At 38.6% G+C, this 25,437-nt stretch overlaps 1 protein-coding gene across 5 annotated transcripts in view; it reads right to left on the reverse strand.

Moving 5' to 3' along the window:
• GRIA2 (glutamate ionotropic receptor AMPA type subunit 2) overlaps positions 1-25,437 on the reverse strand; it is an 89,317-nt gene that overhangs the window by 34,002 nt on the left and 29,878 nt on the right. For all 5 annotated transcript variants that reach the window (XR_010027748.1, XM_063156312.1, XM_063156310.1 and 2 more), the window contains exons 3-6: positions 14,129-14,368; positions 9,799-9,995; positions 5,538-5,591; positions 3,114-3,275 (exon numbers count right to left, since the gene is read on the reverse strand). Coding sequence is in view for 4 of the 5 variants with exons in the window: in XM_063156312.1 (XP_063012382.1) it covers positions 3,114-3,275; positions 5,538-5,591; positions 9,799-9,995; positions 14,129-14,368 (653 nt within the window). In the remaining variant the exon portion in view is untranslated. The remainder of the gene's footprint in view (positions 1-3,113; positions 3,276-5,537; positions 5,592-9,798; positions 9,996-14,128; positions 14,369-25,437) is intronic.

Consider the following 25,437-nt stretch of genomic DNA (forward strand, 5'->3'; position numbering starts at 1 on the left):
TACACTTACTTTTGGATTAAAAAAGGAAGATAATACAACAGAGTTGCAATGTTTTTGTCTGCAATGACAGAACACTTGCAATCCCAGAGATAATATTACCTGTTAGGGGCATGTAACCACCTCTCATTTCTATACTGACGATGCAGGGCTCTTGTCAGCCTTCCTATCTGCTTCATACAGAATCTGCAGCAAGAGTTTCCTAGATTCCATGGGACTGGGAGCAAAAGTTCAATTATCAACACTGGCAATTTGGACAACTACCTCAAAATCAAAAGGGGAAAAAAGTTATTTGTAAGACCACTTAAGGGACAAGGGGGAGACCAGTGCACTAACCTGCTCAGTAATCTAGATGTTTATACCGAAGCAGAGGGCAACACAGCTAGAATAAAAATATAAAAAGGAATGAAATGCTCACAAAGGACAGGTAAGAAATGCAACTCAGCACGAGTTGATGAAAAAAGCCTGTACTTAAAAGTAATGATGAAGTGGACAGATATGGTATGAGCCCATCTAAATTGGCAGCAGCACAAGAAAGGAATGCAGAAAAAGATTTGGCTGTTAGCATCGATCCCATGAGAAATACATCTCACTAGTGTCATGGTGGTGAGGAGAGGAAAAAAAAAAGTAAAAGAAACTAATACAAAAGAGCTCCCTGAAATGAGTACTGTCTCTGAGACGCATGAAGCCATTATTTCCATTTCCTCAGAATAGCACTCAGATGTGTTGCAGTAGCCAGTCTGGCATTTCAAAGAGGTACCAAATAGAAAGCTCCAGAGCAAAATAACAAACAGGATCTGAGAGCAGAAAATTCAAAAGAAAAGAGATTATTTGGTTTTGCAGGGAGGAATGAAAGGCAGGAAGGGTTGCAGCCATTTTCAAATACAGGAGGACAATGAAAAAGCAGAAGCCTCTCACAGCCATTAGAAACATATAAAGGAGTAATGGATTAGGTGATATCAAGGCTGATTAAGGTTAGACAAAAGCCAAAACCAAGATCATTTAAGCTGAGATAGATGCTTGGAGAAGCTGTGAAATCACTACTCAGAGGAACTACACAGGTTTATCTGATTCTGCCTTCAGGCAAGGAGGACAGAAGGGTGACTGACTGCTCAAAGACCTTTCCTGCCCTGTTTCCATGATTTCTATAATTCTGCCCTGCCTCTAGCTCCCTCTAAAGTGGGAATGAAATGTGACATACCTCTAACCCTACCTGTAATGGCAAGCAAAAATGACAAATAATATGTGTATAAGGGCAAGAGACAGAAAGCTACACAAAGAAATACAGCAACTGATACAATCAATGTCACCAAACATTGCAATATGCATCCACACTTTCCTACCATCAATACTTCTAGCATTTTAAATTATCTGATAATCTAACATAGATCTCAATTTCTTCAGTGAGTATCAGTGCAGTCCTATATATATATCTTGAGCAAACAATATAAAAAGGAAGAGAAGTCAGCATTTTAAACTAATTTAAAATATGTCTTAAATTAATGAAATTCAAGATATTTTACTTTTCCTATGCATAACAAAATAAATCTCAAAAGCAGAAGATAATGCAAATACTCAGCTTCAACTCTTTCACTTTCTACTAGAATTGAAAGGACTTATCATGGAAGAAATAAAGGGAATACCTGTGACAGAGTTAGAGATTTCAGTGCTTTAATACAACATTGCCACCATTTCATGTTATCTAACACACATGCAATTTCCCCCCCCCCCCCGTGTAAGTAACCAGAGACCTTACTACTGTGTCTCACACATTTATTTTTCCATCTTCGATAAAAACTGCATCTTGAAGGTTTCAGTTTGAGTTCTTCACTGCAGTCATGTGCTTTATGTATTTCCCTATTATTATTTCCAGACTATGATTCTGCAACATGAATGTGTAGGCAGATTTGGGCACTCAAGAATCAGAGAGACAAAAGGATTCTGTTAATTCTCCACAGCCACATTCCCTTCCCTATTTCCTAAATGAGAGCAATACAGATTACATACACTCCACAACTGTAATACAAATGTACCTAAAGACCTCACACAGACTCCAGTTTACTTTTGCAAACATCAAGTAAGAAATTCACTACCTCTGTTATAAAGACTTTAAACTACAAAAGTAACCACCGGAAAAAAAAAAAATCACTTGGTCTAAGTTACCACCAAACTTGGCCTCATAAAAAAGGAGTCTATATTTTTTTTAAAATTAAAATTAAGGTTTTCTATCAGGCCTTTGAAAAAAAAATGGTTCTTCCTTCCATGCTGAACTTTTTATTAATTTCATTATAAATTAAGAACATGCTTCATATTCAAATTATAGCACAAAAAAAGATATGGCTAGAACATTTGCAACTTATTTTTTTGTCTTTTAGAGCTATTTAATACCTTGTTCTTATTAAAATCTCTGATTGTATCACTTAAAACAGAAATAATCTAACATTAAAATTGAATTATTCTTTTTAATATCCTGCAGCCACTAATTGATAGTTAGAGAAAGTGAGAAGGTACTATTATCCCAGTCTCATCCGGAAGTAAAACTGAGGTAAAAAACCTAAACCACTTGCCCAGTGTTACATTGTGTGTCATGCAGGCCTGAAATCAGACCATGATTCTGCATGTCAGGCACAGCATTGAATTTTCTAAGTCTTTGTAGGACTTGGGCATCTGTCTCAAAGGAACTGTCTAACCATTTCTTTTTGTTATTATGTTACATCAAAAAAGTGCTAAATCTGTGCTCCCCAGAAATGATTAATATTTGTCTTTAAGCATTTCAAAATACAGAGAAAGAGAAACATTTCAAAACAGAGAAAGATAAAAATCAAAAAAAGTCAGTAGATCTAGTTAATCTGTCATGATATCTAAACCAATTACCTAACGAACTGTCAGGCACAGATTTAGAATGACACAAGAAAAAAATTACCTTGAACATTTTTAAGAGTGTAGTATCTTTGCTCAATCAGTCCTATGACAGAGAATGTTAAAAGTACTCCTAAAAAATATAAAATTATGCTGGGACTGTGGCTTTTCAAGGGCTTTCTCTGTACCTTGCTATTCTATTCCAAACCCTTCACTTCCTGTACTTCTAGTGCAGTTAAAACAAACATAAGACCTACCTTGATTGTACTAGTGTGTGCACCAGGATATTCCTTTTCCTCCAGTGTTGACCAACGTTGTATAAATTTCGACACCACGGGATCATCATAGTCAACTATCTGAAATCCTGAGACATTAGCTCCTCCAAACTGAATTTTCGACAAATCTCCATCAGTAAATCCCTGAGCACAAAAAAAAACTGTCTGTTATTTTAACAGTTTTGGCAGTTCTCTCAATAGTGTATAAAAAGCAAGAGTTACCATATGACCTCTACTGCAGAACAGTAAGCCAACATTTTCCTCAAACTGGATCCAACTTAAACCTTGGGCTGCCAAGATTAAGTCATCAGCTGCATCAGCCAGCAATGCTTCTTGCTGCCCACTAGACAAACACTTCTATGGTGAGGAAGGGCTCAGTGGACCTGTCCTTGCCATCCTAAACATCCTGCTAATTTTAACAGGACCAGTTAGGTGAGAAAGGGAACACGAGACATGAGTAACAGGCAAGCAGGTTTTAGGCAGGAATACTTACAGCCACAGCTGTATCCTCTCTTTTAGGAACTCCAAAGCACGTGGAAGGACTTGCCATCTCCACTGCCTCAACCCTCTGACATAAAGAACTACTTCCCATTCTTACAAAAAGTTCTTGTGTTCTGTTTTCTGTGATTTAACTTCACCCAAATAACCATACAAAGGCATTTACATGAAATAATGATGTCAGACGCTTCATTATAAATGAATGTTGTGAGCGAATACAAAAAGAAGCAGCAAATTCAAACCTCGTTATCAGAAGTTGCTACAATTGCTATATGAGATGGTCTTTAGTTACTGCATTTTAATGATCCTCATGTTGTTGCCTGCTAATGCAGACACTTCTACACTGATCATGTAACTTGATATTCATTGTATATTCAAACCTCTTCTCCATCTATCTGCATTTCTTAGTTTTCAAAATAGACCAATTTCCTGAATGACTGATCAGATTGGAGGAGAATATTACTACAGTCCAAAAAGAAGAAAGCAGGTGGATTCAGTGAAGATATGATTCAAATACTAGATAAGTTTTCCTTCTGGCAGAGAAAAACAAGTTTTTAAAATCACTTCCATAAATACTTTATACATGATATTAAACAGCTTTAAAACATAAGATTCAGTAATTTTTAGATCTTATGGATTTACTATTACAAATTTAAAGCAATGGTTAAAATAGCAACCAGTTAACATCATGAAATCCACTGGGCACATTTTAGAAAATTTCCCTTAAGACTCAAAATACTGTTTATGCAACATTTGCAATGCAAACCACAGATGTCTAACAGATAATTTCTCACATTTTATAAGACTTTTATGCCTGCTTTATGAATATCAGCACCTCAATTTCTTTATCCAAAAATTAGTTATTAAGATATAGGAACGAAACCCCAGTGTTCAGCTTTTAAAGAGGCATTTAAAGCAAAAGATTTCTTCACCCCATGGCACCCACATGACTCTTCAGAGCTCTGCCTGCCTGGAGGGGGAAGTGTTTCCATCAAAGGCCAGGAGGAGTCAGGGGTTATGCCTCAAGGGCCAGAGACACACCATGCTCCTTCTGTTTCCTCAGGCTCCTCAAAGCACTATGGAAGACAGAGTCAATTGGGGCCCTGCTGGAATTTATATCAAACACTGTCACAGTTCAAGATAAATGATAAAAAAAATCGTTTGGTGGCACTTGCACTATACAGCCCCCAAAACTCTTTTCTTGACCAGGATAAATGAGATTTGGGCGTGCAGAATTTGCTTTGTCTATTACAAAAAAGGTCTGGATGAGTTCCTCTAGCTTCAGTAAGAAGGTGTTTATAGACTTTAATATCAATAAAAAGGCCCTTCACCTTTAGACACAATTTCAAAAAAATTCCCTTGACAGAATTTAGTGAGTTTTTTGAGCTTTCCCTGCATGAACACCATTAGCTATACAGTCTGATCACCTGTGCTCAAGAAAACATGAATTCAGACTGATCACCCAGCCAACCTGAGGGATGAAATGTGGAAATCTGAGATTCACTAGTCTAGCAGAATGAAACGTGAGAACTGTGATTCTTAAGTAGTTTAAAAGTTGTGAGAGAGAAATCATCACCTTGCTGAATGAATGTATCATCCTATGATGCAGAAAGTTATTTCTCTATTTTACATACCATCTTTTTCTAAAGTATGTAGAAAAAGAGAAGTTCTATTGAAGGTGATGAGCAACCTTTATTCCCATTGATGGGAATATGATAAGAGGTATTTAAAGCCTGAAAAAACTCAGCCAATAAACAAATATAATCTCAACACAAGCATTAATTCAGCAAGGATAAAAATATTTAGCTTTTTTCTGTTTTCTGAGGTGTATTCAAAACAAAATACCAGCTGATGTGCTTCCACAGTCAAATGAGCAATACAGGTATTTTAAACACTAAGAATGCTTACCAGATTTGCAATGATATAGTGGTATCCTTTAACATGTTTACCAATTGTGATAACCTGTGAAAAAAGAAGAAATAGCCCATAATGGAGAATGTTCACCTGGTATACAGACAAAGATTGAAAGGTACAAAATGCAGCGTGATGTAAAAATTTTTTAGTGTTAATGCCATGCAATGCTGAGTTTGTGTGCTGCTTTATCCTTTATTTTACCTAATGCACCACTGAGCATACCCTTTGCTGCTAGAAATCAGCCACGTTGAAGTCCAAGTCCCAAGAGGGAGAGTCCCTCCAGACACAGGTGCTGAATGCTGATTGCTGTGGTGTGTATCAGGGCACAACCAGCCAGGAGAGAGCAGGCATCACGGGCCAGAAACACTGTGCCTCAGACTCCTGCTGCATTCTGCTCACTGACATTCATGAGTTATGAGGAAACCTTGTAAACTTCAAATTGTTTATTGCCCTAAGTCTTCCTCACAATCTCCCTCAAAGCCAGCTGGAGGTTTCTCAACATCTCTGCTGGCACACCTATAGCATGAATTCTTCTCCCAAACAAGCCCAACTAAGGCTATGTCTGCATGGGGAAGTTTGCATTTTGAAGCTAAGCACTTCTCCAGAGGAAGGATGTGCAAGATAAGAGGAGTCTAGAGGTTTATTCCATCTTTTGAACAATGAGCTTAAATTAAGAGAGGATGACTCATTCATTTCCTCTTTTAACATATAGCTAAAATATTCAGACTAGGTATCCTGAAACTTATGTCAGGGTACTAGTGAACAGCATTCCACATACTTGGTTTCATGAAGTTACAGAAATATAACTGAAAGCAGTTTTAACACTGAGTTTACATACTAGAGTTTGAGACTGAGAGGGATCACATTACAAAAGCCATGGAAGTAATGAAGTAATTAAATTGTTCCTCTTTTGAGGTGTATATATGTCTATATATATATATATCTATATATATAGATATATATATATGATATATGGACTTACATATCCTAAAACAATTACCTGGATCAGACTACTTAAAACTAAATACTCATTAAGAGGTTTAAGTAAGAAATATTTTCAAGGTGTGTCTCTTACGTTGCTGCTGCTTCCAAAGAAATTTCAGTTATACCAACTAGATTAGCTCTTCTGTATGAAATATTTCTTCATCATTGGTACCTGAGAAGACAACCAGCAGCTGCAAGCCTCTGAATTAATGCTCAGTAACTCTGCTCTAGCTGCCACTGTGTACTCTTTTATCAACCCAGCTTGCTGAAACTTCAAGGATGCTGCCAGTTAAAAATATGAAAATTCAGTGGTAGTACCAAAAGCCACGATGAAGGAGCTGTGCACACAAAAGCTATTCAGCAGCTCAGAGGACCTTCTCTGGCAGGGATAGACAAGTAGTGGCAGTAATTACAGAGTTGCCTAAAGGGTGTTAGCAGGGTGAAATGAGATTCTGCAAAGGAAGCTGCCTGAGAAGAGACAGAAGCCATTTAATAAAGAGCATGGTAACACAGACTTGCCAGATCAGAGAAGAGGAACATAAACTAGACTGAACAGAGCTGGGGAACTGAAATATTTTTCAACTCATATGAATCATTGAAATCTGAAGAGAAACTATAACACAAGACCAAAAACAAGAATGATAAAGCAACTTGGCAAATATATTTTGTGCCTATACAAAGATCCAAGGGCTACAAAGTCTAACTGGGTAAACCTGAGGCTGTCACCTCAGCTTAAAATATTTGCAGGGTAAATCAAAGCAAAATGAAAAGATTTGTTCAGTAATAGAAAGCAAGGAAGGAAGGGAAGAAATTGTTCCTTTCTGTATTGTGCAATGTAAATAGTACTTTGGGATTCAAGGAAAATCTGGTTAACAGAAAGCCTGTTGCATTTCTTGCAGTAAAAATACACAGAAAAAGGGATACTGATATGATGTGTCTACTTCAGGCATCCTCATAAAATGAAGGAAATATCTGAGGGTCTTTTTCAGGGCAGAAATTAAAGTAATTTTACAAGAAATAAATCTTGTAGCAAATCAAGACCTAAAGTACATTGCTATTAGAAAAGAAAATCAGAACACACTCGAAGTATACTCGCAGGCCAAGAAATCCATTGCTCAACATTTCATTTCAAGAGAATGAGAAAATTATTAGAGAATCAGTTAAACTTTCTTTTGGAAATAGAAAGTGATTTTACCTTTAAATGTGAGGAAGGGAACTTACTGATTGGAAGGATAATGGGCTTAAAAACCAGACAAAAGTGCAGAAACAACTAGGCTATCTTCTGAAGACAATTCCAAGACTAAACCCATTTGGGACAGCTGCAAACCGTTTAAGAGAACATATTCCAGGGCAGACCAGTAAATTATTTAGAGGAGAACAACTAACCAGAGTTATATTAACTGTCCTGTGAGGCTGATTTGGTTGTTATCTAGGATTCTTCAGTGACATACAAATCAAAACAGCAGAAACAAAAGCTTAGCCAGCTGTATGTCTGAGGAGTAGCACAAGTCTGTGGGGATAAGCTGAGAAACTCTAAAGTTCTAAAAAAGGCAGAATCCATCAAAGTGCAACTAGGGCAAGAAAAATATCCCAGAAATGCAATCCAAATAAGAAGCAGACAAAGACAAAAATAGGTCTATTATGAAACAAAGACTGTAAAAATGAGTTGTAACTGAAGGGAAAAGAGAGTTCTTGTCTATAAAAAGTGGCTGAAAGGTGAAACTAAAGAAAAGTACAGTCAGCCAAAGTTTCACATCAGAAGTTATAATGAATACTACATACTTATTTTAAAAAGAATGTATAGGATAGTAAGGTAAATGCTAAAAATAGTCTTGTCAAGATCGAAACATGTCAAAGCAGTATCTTTCTTTTCTCTGGTCTGATAATCAAGAAGCAGCAAGATGTGACATCCTGAGTCTAAAAAGGTGATTGTTCTGTAGGACATCATTAGAAACTCACAAGAGACATGGACAAGAGAAAAAATCACTGTAAGGTAGGTAAAGAACCGTTTGAAAAGCCACACAGAACCAAATGAAGATGACCTATAAGGACTACTTATGTCAAACATTGCCCTACATTGTACATTTCTTGACATTGATAAGTAAGAAAATGATTTTTAAAAACTGCAGATGATAGACAGATCAAACTCTCAGAGATTAAATGCTCTTGAGAACAGGATCAAATTCAAATTTATCTTGAAAATCAGAAAAAGAGGTTGTGGCTATGAATTCCAAATAAAACACACAAATATAATGTACTGCATTAAGGACACTGCTCATTGTCTCAGCCTCCTCAAAATATAACGACCTTCAAAACAAAGACCAAAATAACAAGCCCTTCAAAAAACCTTCAAACAAATACATCCATACTCTGATGATACATCCCTCCTGATGCTGCACAGTCTCACATGACGAAGCTCAAGCCAACAGGGAACTATCCTTACAATTTTCCATTGTGCTCTGCATGCATGAAAAGTAGGAAGGTACAGAGCCAGTAAGAACTTCCTAGGCTCCAGGACTGAAGTGGTAGATTTGAAAGTACTGCAGTAATTTGAATCAGAGAACCATGATAGTGTTGCTAAAAAGATTTTTTTTTTTTTTAAAGTCATTTTGGCAAATAATTTGCATGGGTGGAGAGAAGACAGATTTTGCTGCTCTTTTTAAAGCTCAGGAGGCGCTAGCTATGAAAAACAGCATCCAATTTTGGTTAGCACACTTTAGGAGTGACACAAAATGAAGAGACAAGCAAGGAAAGTACAAATGACAAAAAGCTTCAAAATACAAATTTCAAAGAGCATTAAATGAGGAAGAGAAGCTGTGATACAGTTTTCCCTACACATAAAAGGTTCTCAGAAAATGTATTAGAGGGAGAAAATACCTTCTAGGTGTAAAAAGAACTAATCCTTAGACATAACTAACTGTATCAGACCAGATATAATAGTGTTGCAACTATGTATAATACAGTATACTACTTATGCTGTAAAAGAGTCTGAACAAGGTATTTCATAAATTAGTGCCTTTCTTTTAAATAACTAGGATAGAAAACTATACAGGATCATCCAGATAGAGTTATCTTGCCTTTGGGCAAAGGTAGGGATAATAGGATTTGTGTGTTCACTTTCTCCCTGGCACATATGCAGTCCTCAATACAAACCTGTGACTGCCAAATGATTCATAACAATCACAGAAATACCATCAAAACAAATGAACTCATTACATTTACTTATAGAATACTGCTAACTGCTGTCACTGAAGAAAGAAGAACAGCAAACCTGATCAACAATGTCGTTGACTTTATCGCGCTCACAGTCCAAAATCACTCGTCTTTCCTTTTTTACCTCTAGATCTTGAAACAGTGAACGGTAAGTTTCATCTTTTCTCTCATTGTTAATATTTCCTACATTGATAGCAGTCACTTGCCATTTCTTTTCAGCAGCAGAATCCAGCACAGCTTGCAACGTTGATAATCCTAGCAAAGCACAGGAGAAAACAGAAGATATGACTGACAAAGCCTCTACAATGTGATTTGTGAGATCACTTATTTAAGTTCTCCTGTAACTTGTTTGACCTGTCACAATTAGGTAGAAATCAGAAACTAAGATATATGTGGGTCAAATTAATTATTATTGCATAAAACTTCCATTTGCATCACTGCAAGGCATCAAGGTAAAGCCTCATAAGTGCGACCTTTAGGTTTGGCCCAATTTCTTCAGAATTGGATTTCATTGTTTTCACTGATCCGCTGCTGGACTTCCACATAGTGGGAAAGAGATCTTCTAGGAGAGGAGTGATCCAATTAGAGCAAAAGGATCAGCCACCTATTACAAAAAGGATGAGCCTTATTAAAGGATCAGCTGCTTAAACAACAGCTATTGAACAGCTTTGGTTCCCAGCACTTGAGCAGTGCTGTATTTAAGCCCAGACCTCACTGAAGTCTATGGCAGAATTCTCATGCTCTGCAGTGATGGTAATGGATTTATTATTTCTGTTGCCTACAGTCACATCCCTGATTATAAAAGATGTGCTGAGATATATTTTTCCCTATAGATAAGCAGGCTCAATGCTAACACCTACAAGCAGTGTAGAGAAGTTTGCTTCCATCTCGTACGTTTAGCAAGTTCCTGATAGGAAGCTGTAATGTTTGCACAGATGCAACTGCCTGTGATATACTGTAAAACCAGTGGAGATTTTACTTGACAGATTTTACTTTTTAGGGATGAGCTAATGTAGTAGAGAAATATGAAAATTACTGCTGGAAATTAATTCCTGCTATACAAAAAGTACAATTTTAATGACTTCCAGTAGTACAAGAATGAGACTTATGTTTCAATTCCTACCAGAGAATTCTACATGATTCTAGAGAGCAGTTTTAGGGACACCAGATACTATTATAAAGAAAAAAAAATAATTAGACTTTCTTATAAGTGAATTGACATTTTTGCACATTCTTCTCTCCTGAAACAATCAAACATCAGGAGTGATTTCTTTGAGACAAATTCTGATGTGGTATGTAAAGGGAGCTTCAGGTATAACTATTATGAGAAATAATAGTGGCTATACCCATAAACATAGAGGAAGAGCACTGAAAATTAATTTGTCTCACAGTCTGTAGACATAATATTAAATAAGGATTGGTCAGTGTTTAGCAATTCATCTTCATCAGTGAAAATGGTAATGACATACAGCACTACACAAGACTGGTCACCAGCAAAGGCAGAAAATGGCAGGCTTCCAAAAGCATAAATTGAATTATTATCTTATATAATTCTGGTTTGCCAAGTCTCTTTAAGAAAGACTGATATTAAGTTTTGTATGTCATGTAATGAATATTTAAAATCACAGATAACTACAGTCCACTGGTACATATAATCTATTTCAAATCCCAAAGATGAATCTGGAGAACTTGTGTTAAAAGGGAAAGATTAGTGATGTAAGCAAACTGAGATGCAGGGAGCATCTTAAAACACTGAAAAGCACTAAAGTATGTTTAAACCTCAAAATGCTGCTTGAAATGATGAATTAAAATTTTTAAAACAAGACAAATCAGCCAAACTGATGCCGTTTATTCTGAATAATTGTTTCAAATATCATGTAGTAGATTTCAGGTCCTCCAACCTGTCAAAAATTCCTCTGAGTTAAACAATCTCACCTAGGCACAAATTATTAAGGACTACTAATGCTAATACCACCCATTGCAAAGGGTTTCTATATTTTACTCCTCTAATCTTCTGTTTTTCCCAGGGTTTTTCTTTTCTTGACATACTCTCTGCAGAGATATCAAATGGCTGCCTGGATTGCTTCCTTTATTTTTCTTCTGGTGGCAGATTTGTCACCCCCATACAGCTTAGCTTATTCTGATGGCAATAACATGTTGCAAAATCACAAACAAAAACACAACAACCAAACAGAAAGCATTTGCAGCAATACTTTTGTGAAAGTCAAATTTTCTAGAGAGTAGCAACAAAAGTGGGAGACTCAGCAGAGGAGAAAACTCCAGCAACTTCAGTTGCTATTTTTTAAGCTGCATGAGCACTTCTGCCCGGGAAACTCATGTCCTGAACCTCTTTTGGTTATCATGAGACAAACTTTTAAAGCAGTGAGCTTTGAAAAGAAAGATGGAAGAGAGGCTGAATAACTTAGCAATTCTTTTACAGATAGAATCTTACAATAATGCTACTACTTTTTCCAAAACTTAGTGTTAGTAATGGCAGAGAGGATGTAAGGATGGTAACTACTCCACATTCCATGAGAATAAATACTGCATTAAGGCAGAAATAGCTTGGGCACACATCTACTGAATGGCCTCACTCGTCAAAGACAGGAATGACAGCAAATTGCCCTGGCCTTCAGCCAGTCAGTCCCTAAACACAGAAGTGCTCCAACACCAGCAATAAACAATTCTTTAGGAATAAGTCACCAAACTAATTCTTATTAGCCTTTATGGTTTCCATTAAGTTAAGTAAGTCTCCTTGCCTTTTTTTATCTCACTCCTGAAAGCGGAAACATCTTCAATCCTATATCATTCCTTAAACATACATTATTGTCACTACATTAACAGGCAAAATGCTTAAAGAAACTGTGGACTTGTGTATGTGGGATTTGATGTCAATGTAGCTGGCTACAAACTGTTTGACTCTGCAGGCTGACCTCATGCAACCTGGGGGGAGCACTGAGGAGCAAAGATTTACTCCACATAAGGGCAGGAGCTTCATGCCTTGGAGCTTGTTATCACTGGGGTGCCTTGCCACAATTAAAACCGAGGTAAATAAAAAAGGAAGAACCTAAGGGTGGGTAGAAAGAACAACGTGATGCTGATATTCCTGGTAAGATCCAGACAGTGCAGCTCACAAGAACTAGGTGTTTTTCAGTATTTCCTAAATATAAATCACATGCAGGTCACATTCTACCCACTGCTAGATGATTGACAGAGTACTGGCTGAGAAAGTAGCTTTACATCTGTCCTTTCTAAAAAGACAGAGAATGTTTCTGATTCTAATGTGAATTTGAAAAGGAATTGCCAGAGAAATTAGCTTAGCATTCATTGTTCCATGTGACATTACCTTTGGAGGTTACACATCAGGATTAGTTCTTCTAACTAACACATTACAAAAGTGATACAGAACTCTCTGGAGGAGACCCCTTCAGCTTCTGAACATCATGTATAAAATGGCATCAGAATGCAGGGAATTTAAAGTCACCCCATTACTCAACAAAAGATGGTGTGGTATGCTTTAACTCTATTAGCATTTTATAATTTAAAATGCATTTGGTATTTAATTCTGACCAATGAACTTGCAGAAAAGCCACAAAATAGCCACTTTAAAGGGAACAGGAGCAGGTAAGATAGAAGAGGTAGCCAAGGACTACTAGGTGAGGACAACCTGAAAGCAGAATTATAATAATGGAATTCCAGAAAAAGCAATCAAAAACCCCACCTTTTCTGGATAAAGCTGCTTCTTCTTAGAAAACTAACCGATATACCACAATTTGCCAGTGACATTTTCAAGTTCATAAAATGTTATATTATTACTACTACAGCCACAAAAGGGCATGAGAAGGATGTATGGTGGAATTAATTGATCCTGAGCAATGGGTTTGGGTTTATCAACACCAACAATAAAATCCAAGCTCAACAGAGGCAAGGAACTCAATACCAAAAGCAGTCTCCAAAGAAGTAGGGACTGACTGCATCCAAGATTTATTGCTTGCTTGGTGCTCAGTTATGGATTTTGCATACATGGAGTGAATCTGTGGTAGCAGATAGCCCTTCATGCTCAGACTTTTTTTTTTCTCCTTAGATGTTTCTTTAACAAAAAAAAAGAAAAACCTACATAGAAACTGTTTTACAACATGTGACTAATCCCACATTGCTTAAGAGCTGCAATTCTATTAATGCATACCATAATAATTTCATTCTCAACTGAACAATTTTGTCTCTGTCCCAAAAGCTCATTTCTAAATGCAAGAAACACTTTATTCAATTACACTTACACTTGTTGGAGGTAAATATTTCTTCTATTATTTACTTATCTAATATGAATTCCAGATTTCAACGAGATACACCTGCCAAACAGGGTGCAGGTAAAAAGTACCACACCTTACCTCTGTCACTGTCATACAAATATGCAAACTTGGTCCACTGATAGTATTCAATCAAGCTAAGAAGAGCTCCCTTGAGGTCAGGTCTCATCTGAATGACAAAGGGATGTGTTCCATCTGTTGGGAAGCTGGGAGTTATGAAGGAGACATGAAGAGTCCCACAGAATGATGTTATGGTATTTACAGACTTCTTGTCATAGAATCCAAAAATAGCAAAGACTCCTCTTGAAAACTGGGAGCAGACTAGAAAGAAGAAAGACAGAAAATTAGCAGGAGAATTTATTTTTAAAAATTATTGAAAATTATTGCAATTTAAAAAAATATTGAAAAAATGTAATGTATATGTATACATTATGAGAAATGTATGTCTGAAAAGTATCTGATCACATAAATATCAGGCAAAAAAGTAATACTCTGCTATGGAGATAATTTGTTAGCATTATCAATCAGTAATATAAAACCTACACCAGAAAAAACAAAAGAAGAAAGTATCAGTGGTGCACACTCCTGGATGATAAATGCAGAAATAAAACTCACCAACTAACTCTAAATTCAATTTATGTTGTAAAGAACAGTGATGACAGACATCAATGGCAGTTGCAATTCAAAAAATGAGACATTATGACCATCCATAGCATTATGGAAATAGATAATATTTTGTCATGTTAAAAATAAACTGCCTCTGAGGTCAAGACTCACTGAGCTTTCTACAAAATACTTTAAATAACTTTCCATTTGTGGAAACGCAAAGCCAAAACTGAACCCCAATCTACCAAGAGCAGTAAGAAGTCCATTTGCTTTAAAGCCCTCCTGTATCAAAGCATTATTTTAATCCCTGCTTTGTAGGACTCAGCAAAAGCCGGTCCTTCTGGCTGACACTTGCGGTCATGTTGCAGGAAGAATAACCTCATAGGTGTAAATATCATGCTGATCATTCACTTTTTCTCTGGAGACAATTCAAGCCAGTTGATGAATGTGACTGACCACAACAGCCTGTGCAGAAGAGCTGGTTCTTTCTGGGCTATTCTTTTCTTTGAGACTGCAGGGCATACTAGTGCCTAGGTTCTAAAGCCAGGGTACGAGAAGGAAATATTAATCTCTGATTAATTCACACTTATCACTTATGCATTCTTTGGTTTGCAGAGTCACCTTGAGCAAGACACATCCTTCTAGAGACACCTGACCTGCTTATAGATAGAAATCACAGTGTAATTGATGCTAATTTTGCCCAGCCATTTAGTACACTAATCCTTGACCATAACTCATATAAGGGCAAAAATAACTTGGTTTATTTTAGAATTTTCTAGATTTGAACTAATAATATATTTTTATCTTTCAAAGTTATTGTATCTTTATTTTTAAAACGGTGTTTCTTTTTTTAAAACAAATATTATCCCTTTATGCCTGTTACTACTCATTGCTATCTTCTTTCCATGGCTTTGCCTATATCTATGCAACCACTCATCTCTCACGCCCTAATTATTCCTCTACTCCAATTAAAAGCACCTAAACAGGATGAGTGAAATTCTGAGTCTGCCAGTTTTAAGTTTTCACCGATTAACTTTAATTAGGTCAGAATTTTGCCTCAGGTGAGAAAATACAAGTGATTAAAAAACTTGATGAGTAACACCTCTTTATAAAAGGATGCTGCATGTTTTACAGGGCTAAAGTACAAGACGGTCAAACCTTTTCCATTCTAACTACAATTCATTACAGAATCATAGAATTGTTTTGAGTGGAAAGACCTTTAAAATCAGAGTCCAACCACTCAGCACTGCAAAGACTGTCACTAAACTATGTCCCCAAGTGCCACATCTCAACATCTTTTAAAGACATCCATGATAGTTATTCAACAGCTTCCCTGTGACAATTGTTCTAATGCCTCCCAACCCCTCTCATGAAGAAATTTTTCCTAATATCCAGTCTAAATAGCCTCTATCCTAACTTGAGGCCATTTCCTCTTCTGTTGCTTGTTATCTGAGAGCAGACCAGCTTCCACATTGCTACACCCTTCTTCCAGGTAGTTGTACAGAGTGATAAGGTCTTCCCTCCCCTGAGCCTCCTCTGCTCCATGCTAAGTAACCCCAGCTTCTCCAATTGGTCCTCACAAGACTTGTGCTCCAGACCCTTCCCCAGGTCCATTTCCCTTCTCTGGACATGCTCCAGCCCCTCAGTGACCTTTCTGCAGTGAGGGGCCCAGAACTGGACACAGGGTTTGAGGTGTGGCCTCACCAATGCTGGGGGACAATCCCTGCCCTGCTCCTGCTGACCACGCCATTGCTGATCCAGACCAGGATCCATTGGCCTCCTTGGCCACCTGGGCACAGCTGGCTCATGTTCAGCTGCTGCTGACCAGCACTTCCAGGTCCTTTTTCCTGGGGCAGCTTTCCAGCTGCTCTTCCCCCAGCCTGTAATGCTATGTGGGGTTGTGAGCCAAGAGCAGGATCTGGCATTTGGCCTTGCTGAGCCTCACACAGTTGGCCTTGCTCATCAATCCAGCCTGTGCAGATCCCTCTGTGGAGCCTTCCAGCCCTCCAGCAGATCAACACATTCACCCAGTTTGGTGTCCTCTGCAAACTGACTGAGGGTGCACTTGATCATCTTGTCCAGATGGTTGACAAATACATCAAACAGGGCTGGCCTCAACACTGTGTCCTGGGAGACACCACTTGTGACTGGCTGCCAGCTGGATGGAACTCCATGCACCACTGCTCTCTGGGCCTGACCATCCAGCCAGCTTTTTACTCCTCCAAGCCATAAGCAGTCAGTTTCTCCAGGATAATGCTGTGGAAAATGGTGTCAAAGGCTTTACTGAAGCCAGGTAGACAAGTTTCACAGCCTTAACCTCACCCACCAAGAGGGTTGTCCTGCCATAGAAGGAGATGAGGCTGGACAAGGGGAACATGCCTTTCACCAATCTGTGCTGGCTGAGCCTGATCACCTGCTTGACCCACACATGCCTTGTGACAGCATTCAAGATGACCTTCCCCAACACCAAGGTTTGTCTGAAAGGACAGGTTATCCTTCCAGCTCTTGTAGATGGTTGTCACCTTTGCTAATTCCCAGACAACAGGACCTCCACAGTCCTAGCAGACTTGATGTCAAGTGAACTGACCCAGGATCAAAAAAAACTCCAAAAATCAAAGTTCTACTGATGACACCAGGCTTGGAGCCAAATATTGATCTGCTGGCTTGCTGGTTTTTCTGTGTCTTAGCACCTGGAAGGATAGAGGAAAATGCCACTTGTGCTCCTGATCCTCCAATCAGTTGTCCCAAGTCCCTGAAGTCTCTTGGTTGCTCTCAGAGAGACCTCAGGGACTTGGGACAGTCTTCAGGGACTTGCTCAGCCTTCTTGTTGCAACTTGATTACAGATTGAAAAAAATCGGTCAAGGATAATCAGTCAAAGGCAGTATTCAGGGCAGGAAGGTGTCTCTTCATGTCTTAAACCCAAGCTCCAAGGAGGCAGGGCTGGTTGGCATAAGGTGCCTTCTGTTCCCTTCAGAGAGGACTCTCCTATGGAAATGACCCATCTTTTTCTTTGTGGAAGCAGTTTTGATGCAGAGCATAGGCCAATCTCAGCAACACCTCCATGCTGGATGAACCAGTGTCCTTGCTATTGTTCAGTTTCCCTTGCAGAGCCTCAGACCTGTTATGGAGGGCACCTGGGAAGGTGGGGCAGTCACAGAGGAGACACAGCAGCTACACCAGCAGGAACCCATCACCATTGCCCCCTATTCCTTAAGCCACTGTGTTCACTCAGGCAGAGAGAGAAAAGGGAATCCTTTTTGTCATTAATCCAGTCTGCCTGTCCAGCCTGTGCCAGGGAAAGCAGCAGCTTTTGGTCCCTCTCCCTCTCTCTCCCTGCTGCTCCTCAAGCCACTCACCTCCCAGAGCTCTGTCAGTGGGCACAGAGGAGCATCCTTACCCAGGCACACCTCCCAGAGCTCTGTCACTGGGCACAGAGGAGCCCCCCTGCCCAGGCACACCTCCCAGAGCTCTGTCACTGGGCACTGAGGCACTCCCCTGCCCAGAGCTCTGTCACTGGGCACAGAGGCATTCCCCTGCCCAGAGCTCTGTCAGTGGGCACAGAGGAGCTCCCCTGCCCAGGAACACGTCCCAGAGCTCTGTCACTGGGCACAGAGGAGCTCCCCTGCCCAGGAACACGTCCCAGAGCTCTGTCACTGGGCACAGAGGAGCCTCCCTGCCCATGCACACTCTCACAGGAGGGCTCCCTGCTGCTGGTCAGTGCTGCTAAGAGCAGGCCCCACGCTCCAGCCCAACACCTGTGTGGCAGCATGTTCCCACGGGAGCCCTGTCTCTGGGCAGCTGTGTCATGTTGGACAAAGATTTCTGAAAAAGGCTGTGAATTTTCTGAATAGCTTTACTGTTTAAGTTACTGGAACTCCTTGTTCTATTCCACATCATTATGCTCTTGCTGAGGCAAAACCGACTCACTACCTCCCCACACACTCATGAATAATTGTTTCCCATGTGCAGCAAAGGCTAAATACCATCTGAACTTGCTACTATAAAGGAATTAATGCCTCATAACTCAGCTTCAAAAGTGCAAATAAAAATAGAGCATCAGTTTACTTCTGGATTCCTGGATGAGAATCTTGCAAAGACTGTTACTTGTACACTACTGTGACCTTCTGAATTAAACCATTTCAATACTGCATATAAGGTGACAGAGACAACAACTGTCTCATCCAAGGACCAGTGAAAAATAAAAATGCTTTAAGTCACTACTGCCAACACCTGGGATGCATTTCTCCTGTCACACTGCTTTGCTTCCATCATCAGATATTTTAGGCACAGATGGAATAATGTTCCCTACAGCAGCCAACAACCAGAAAATTTGAACACATAGGTGATGCCTTCTCAGAATCATCCCCCATCCTCTCGTCATCTTCCTGACACTGGACACCTTTACCCTGACCCATGAGTTTTCTCACTTCTCTTCCTATCTTCTCCTCTGTATGCTGGAGACAGAGGGGAGACTGAGTGGTGTGAATGCTTGCAGCTGGTAGGGTTAACCCATGACAGGGAAAAAGGTGTTATTCCCCCTTCCACCCACAGGACAGAGCTGTAAATACCACTGTGCTCCACTGTCCCTCTTCAGTGACACACATGCACCCACCCTACTCTCTTCAGAAGGCAACTGCTATTCTTTCAAACTGAACATCCTCCCTGACAAGGCACAAAATCATACCACCTGTCATCACAACCTACTTAAATAAAGCACTCTTGAATTAACACAGTGAACAACTGTTTAATCTCTCCACCTGATAAATCATCAGTCCTTACACACATGCGTCTTCTTCTGGGGAAGGTTGGCAAAACTGGAATTTTGATCTCCTCTCCTGCACAAAGTGAAAGACAAGTAAAAAGTATCACCTCCAGCTGGGAAAGTCAAGGCACTGCAGTTCTAAATGCCTAGAGGAGCTGCAGTTTAAAAGCTGAATTACATACACACAGGGGTAAACAATCCCAACAAATGACATGGTAAAGGCAAAATCATTTTACATTCTTAAAATTATTATGAAACCTGCAAAATAGATACAATGTCTCATTTAATTCAACCAAGGCTACTCTAATGTGAGATGAAAATCTCTCTAACACAAATCTTCAAGTATGGACACAACTCACATCTGGGTCAGCCAAAAAAATCAGGATCAACTATAATCCAGGTAAAAATAAATTTTCATCAGCAGTGGTGGGTGTTGCAATGCCACACAGAAAAACCTTGGTGTTGTGCTTTTCTGTGTGAAATTTCACTAAAGGTAAGTGGGCAGGCACCTATGCTAGGTAATAAAAACACGCTACAAATAAGCATTTAAACTTTGACAATTCTTGCAATTCTTTTGTCTTATAGGTGCAGAAGGGAAAAGAAGGGATGGTGTTTCCAAATAAAATGGTGACCCAGCAGATAATGCAGAAACTGCAATTGTTTTTGGCAGGGCTCCCCCCTCAGACTAAATCTACAGTCATGTTGCTATTGCTGGAAGACATTAGTTTTATAATGGTGAATCACAAGCTGTTCACAATTATTAGAGTAAAAAAAAGTCATGATGATTAGGACTTATAAGCCATTGAAATATGAAAGATCTGTTTCATTAATGACATTAGAACCAACGGCCAGGATTCATTTCTTTCAAGCTCTCCTGTATGAATTGGGGGTTTTTTGGGTTTATGGGGTCCTTTTTAGAAACAGTCTACAGCTTACTTAGCAACAAGAGGGGCAGAAGATAGTAACCTCATTCTGGATCCTTTTCTAAAGAGATTCTCCCAGAATGGCAAATAACTGTGAATTCCAAGAAACAGGGTAAATTAAGATCCTTGGGCAGGAACAATTACCAGAATGTTTTGTTATGGTTAAGGTTTAAGTATTTTATATTTGACTTCTTGTTCTACAAACATAGTCAGGCACAAATCTAGCTTGCCTTTGTTTTTCAGAGCACTAAAAAGGTATCCTAGACTTTTATTCCAAAAGCTAGGGGTCAGATTTGTTCAATAACAAAGTCAAGCTTAAGCCTGCAATGAGAAATATATGCCCTGTCAGAGGGTGGCCAAAACTGCTTGCTCCATTCTTAAACTCTTCCATTGTTATCAACATCTGCTGCTTCTTACAACTCCTTTTTGCCACTCATAACTTTCTCTCTTTCCCACTTTCCCCATTTCACTACTCTGGTTTGTCAATGAACTCTATAAGCAGGATAACCTGACATTTACCACTGTGGTAATACCTGGTTCTTCAGAAACAATGAAATCCAGCACTTTACGCTCTTTGCCTCTCATCATATTTCTGCGATGCACATCATCCTAAACCCAAAGCTCAGGAAGTGCCAACTGAAGAGTACACTTGCAAATTACAAATACAAACATATTACAAAAATGCTAAGCTTTACACAGTGAAGCGACTCCAGTGAAGGAATGACAGATTGTTTGTCTTCAGTTGAAGAACTGAATCACTAAATCACTAAATAGAAACAGTTGGATTTGAATACATATGCTTAGAAACTCTTTCTGATTAATTTCTTCTAAGCCAAGATTTTCTTCCTTCAGTACTCTCCAAAGGGAAAGTAATGAACCTAATAATTGTTTACATTCAAACTGGAGAAAGGAAACTAGGAAAGTGCTAATTACTTACTGAAACAAATGTCCAATACTACCTGCTTACAGGTAAATTTCCAAACACTGGTATCATTATTCTTAACATATTTCTGAATTTTTATTTATAAGAAATTTGACACTTGATTTCTGTCCAAAGATGAAAATTTAAAATGATATAGTATTTTCCATTTGGTGCTTAGATGTCAAATGCTGTCCAGTATTAATGTGGCTTTATGTATTATTTTATTGTAATACCCTGGTTTATTATTAGTGTTAGCAAAACTGTTTTAATATTAGCATAGGGAAATAAGTATTGGGTGCAATAATTTAATCACACAATGGAATAATCATTCTCTTACTTCTATGAGAAAGAAACCATAGCATAAGCATAAAGAAAGAGTCAAGCACTGCCTCTCCAAAAGAGACCAAAACACAAAGGCAACACTCGTTGGTTTGAAAAGCTGATAGATGAGTCAGAAGTAGCCAGGAACAAGATGTAGGAACTGAATGCCCAGTTTACACAATCATTTCAGCTTCTGAAAGACTACGTTTTGAACAAGCAGACAGTGAAAAGGAACAATAGATGGAACAAAAAATAAGCAGGAACCACAGAGAAAAGAAAGAATTCACATATGATTGAAACTGTATCAGAATATCATTGTGAAAATAAAAACCAGTATAGATTGCTTCCAAAGCTATTACAAAAACTGCAGCACAGCAGACAGCATATTGCACACACTTTCCAAGACTAAATAATTTTTTTCCGTTAATATTATAGATATAGTCTGCATGGTCTATTTTACCCATTCAGATTCTATGATTACCTCCTAGACATAAGCTTCCCCACAGGAAGATTGAATAAGGCATAAGGAATCATCCAAGTCCATCCAGAGGGATATTTAGAACCATGAAAAAGTATGCTTTAAGCAGCACAACCTGAGATAGAAATCCTTTTTTCTAAAGGCCATGGTAGGCTAACTGAAATTGGGAAGAAAACAGTTCCCAAAGATTCAAAGAAGAGCATAATATCTGAAAGACAACAGGACAAAGCTGCATGGTAGCATTCAATAAAACATAGGGCACAGAACCCAAACAAAGGCTGGCATTTTAAAATTCCAAGATACCCTTTACCAAAGCTGAGAGGCAATCAATGCCAATTAAAAAAATCAATGGCAATCAGAACTAAAAATGTGCTATACTTCTGGAGAGCAAAACACTGAATTACACTGAAAATACCTTCCCTTTTATCTCTGCAAATTTTAATTCCAGCTCTGATAAACATGGAGTTTTATCTTATTTTAAGCATTTAAGAAAAGCTGCCCAAAATTATAGCCATTCAATACTGACCTAAAGCGTGTATTTTCCTCTTTGCAGATTGTTCACACACATCTTATAGCTAAGAAAACCCCAAAACAAGCTAGACCTCATTGGGGAAGGCGATCATTGAGCTCACAGACAAAGAACAATGTGAAGATCATTGTTGAAGTAAATTACTTCATTGCTGAAGTGAATACTTCAGCAATGATCCTCCTCACCTGTACACTCAGCATTAATGCAGAAAATGTGACTTACAGCAACAAACAGCGAGTTCCCCATCCACCAGTCTGCATCAGAACAGGGGGACTCAATTTTTCACAGAGCTGACCAGGGAAATTCTCACAGCCTTAAAGACTGAAAAAGGAAGAATTTAAATCCTGAGGCTGGAGTGTCTGCAGAGGACAATTCTGGCAGAGCAGACACAAAGGAATTTTTTTGCACCTTTCCTGGCAGAAATGCCATCTTCAGTTATTGCTACAACCTGAACTGTTTGCTCAGAGATTATGCAACTGAATGGAACTTTCCACACCTTATTATAAACAAAAGCAGCTTTGATCATTTTGTAAAATTAGACTCAAAACCTGGTTTGCTGCAGTAGAAAACAAGCTCAAAAGCCAGAGAGGACGATTAATCTATTTCAACCGGCCAATCATACTTAACACTGAGGAAAGAAACTTGGTGCCAACATGGGATATTTTAAGCAAGCACAAAAAAGCCTTCAAGAAGTTAGTAGCCATCTGTTAGGAAAGTACATGATGATAGGCACAGCTTCTCTATATGCTAATGCTGCAATAATGAAGGTGGTAAATAAACATCATGTTCACAATGAAACAACAGGTCAGAAAAACAGTCTGTTTCAATGACAGTTGCATTCAATTACATAGTGTTTGGCTGTGCACTGTAAAGCAGTTGAAAATCTTTTTCATTGCTAGGACAATTATCATGATGCAAAGAAAATCATTACAAACACTGTTAGAATCATGCTAAAACTATTATGTTTTTACAAATCAAATAAGATTCTTGGAATAAAATTAAAATGCAAGTCTCCTCATGAAAGAAAAAAAAAAGTTCATATTCCAGAAAATTATTACACAATTCTTTAATGTTAGATTCTAGTGTATTTGTCCAAATCTCCATTTTCTCCAGCTGAAGGAGATATAATGCTTCCTGAACCCCAAATATAGCAACCTGGGAACGCTATTAAACAACAGAAATATAACTTCATCTTGTCTCCAAAATCCAGATATTCTTCAGGAAGTTTCTCTCCCCTGCCTCCCTTTTTCCCTCCTCCTCCCACCCAAATAAAAACCACTCTGTTTCCATTTGATGACACAAACTTTAAGTCAATCAATTTCCTACAAATCTAAGAACTCACTTTACAAATATGCCTGGCTGGCTTTCTGACTGTGTTTCTACCTTTCCCAACAATTACAACCTTATGGTAATAGATAATTTAGAGTGCAACAAAGTATTACCTCCTAGATGTAGAAGCAAACCTAAGAAAAGGCTACTGGCTTTTTGGAGCCACAGTGCAAGTCATGGAGAAGTCATCTATTTCAGGCTTGCTTTGTTAATCAGCATAACTCTACTGAATTTAACAGAGCCAATATAATTTAACCTAACTAAAAATGTAATTCTCCATTTTTAGCATAACCATTTTCACACATATTTTCAAACCAGAAATATTATATACAACAGAATACTCATCATCTCCTCTTCCCCTTAATCAGCATTGCTGGAAGCATCCCATTTCTACATTTCATTAAACTAATCATATTCCAGTTCCCAAGAAAATGTCATTGTGTAAAACTGTCTTTGAAAAATTGTAAAAGGATTTGGAAAGAGATAAAATTAACTTGGTAGGCAAAAGTACATCTTGTTAAAATGTTGACAGATTGGGATTCAATTTATCAACTTGTTTTTCTTTAATTGAGCTAGAAGGACGAACCATCACTCCTGAACACATTGTCTAACACCATCTAAAAGGAAGCATGGTTTCAGCACAAAGTTCCTCTGTTAGAAAGATGGGAATAGCTATGAGAAAAGGCTCTGAGGTTACCCCATAAGGATTAAAAAAAAAAAAAATCTGGAACAAATCTTAAGGAAACTGCTGTAGGCAATAAAGAGGATTTCATGAGGCAGAGAAAGTACAGCAGAAGATATGAAAGTGATCTATTACTTCTGAAGAAGGCTCCATATTACATTTTTAAAGGAAGGAAATGTGATTTTCCAACTGGCCACTACTGACCTGCCACACATCTTACTCTGAGGAAGTCAGTTTAGTCCTGTTTATTGCTTACATATCTCTGCCTGAAATGATGCAGCTGGGAGCATATTTCCCTCCCCCTGCCCATGCCTTGTCACTCCAGCACGGCCAGCACTGCAGCACACAGCTGTACTACAGCCTGTCACACCCAGCCCGAGCTCCCATCCCTCCAGACAGCTGAACCTGACTTGCAAGTAAATTAGCTAACTAAAAATTTTGGCATAACCCTGCTGAGAGGAATATCTCACACAAGCTCATGACTAAAAGTAACAGTAACAAAGACAATTTCCTATTCTGTCACAGGTCTAACAGCTTCTACTCCTCATAGGAATAATGATGGATCTCTGCCACCTGAAACAACTTCCACCCAGCATTGTTCCAGCCTAAGCCACTGACCTACAGCAAAGGATGGCTTCATGTGGTTCTTTTGGGGACACTTTAGCAGTACTTCCAGCCACAGTCTAACCTCCTGCAACATCTTGTGGGTTTATGACACTCATTGGGATAATCAGCTGTAACCTAATTTGCCAGGCTTTATTTGTATTTAGAAATGGTCCAGTAGTCACATCCCACACCTTCCTATCTGCATGCCCTATTTTTCAATGACTGTAGAAG

This window comes from Melospiza melodia, chromosome 5, assembly GCF_035770615.1.
Source record: "Melospiza melodia melodia isolate bMelMel2 chromosome 5, bMelMel2.pri, whole genome shotgun sequence".
NCBI lineage: Eukaryota > Metazoa > Chordata > Aves > Passeriformes > Passerellidae > Melospiza > Melospiza melodia.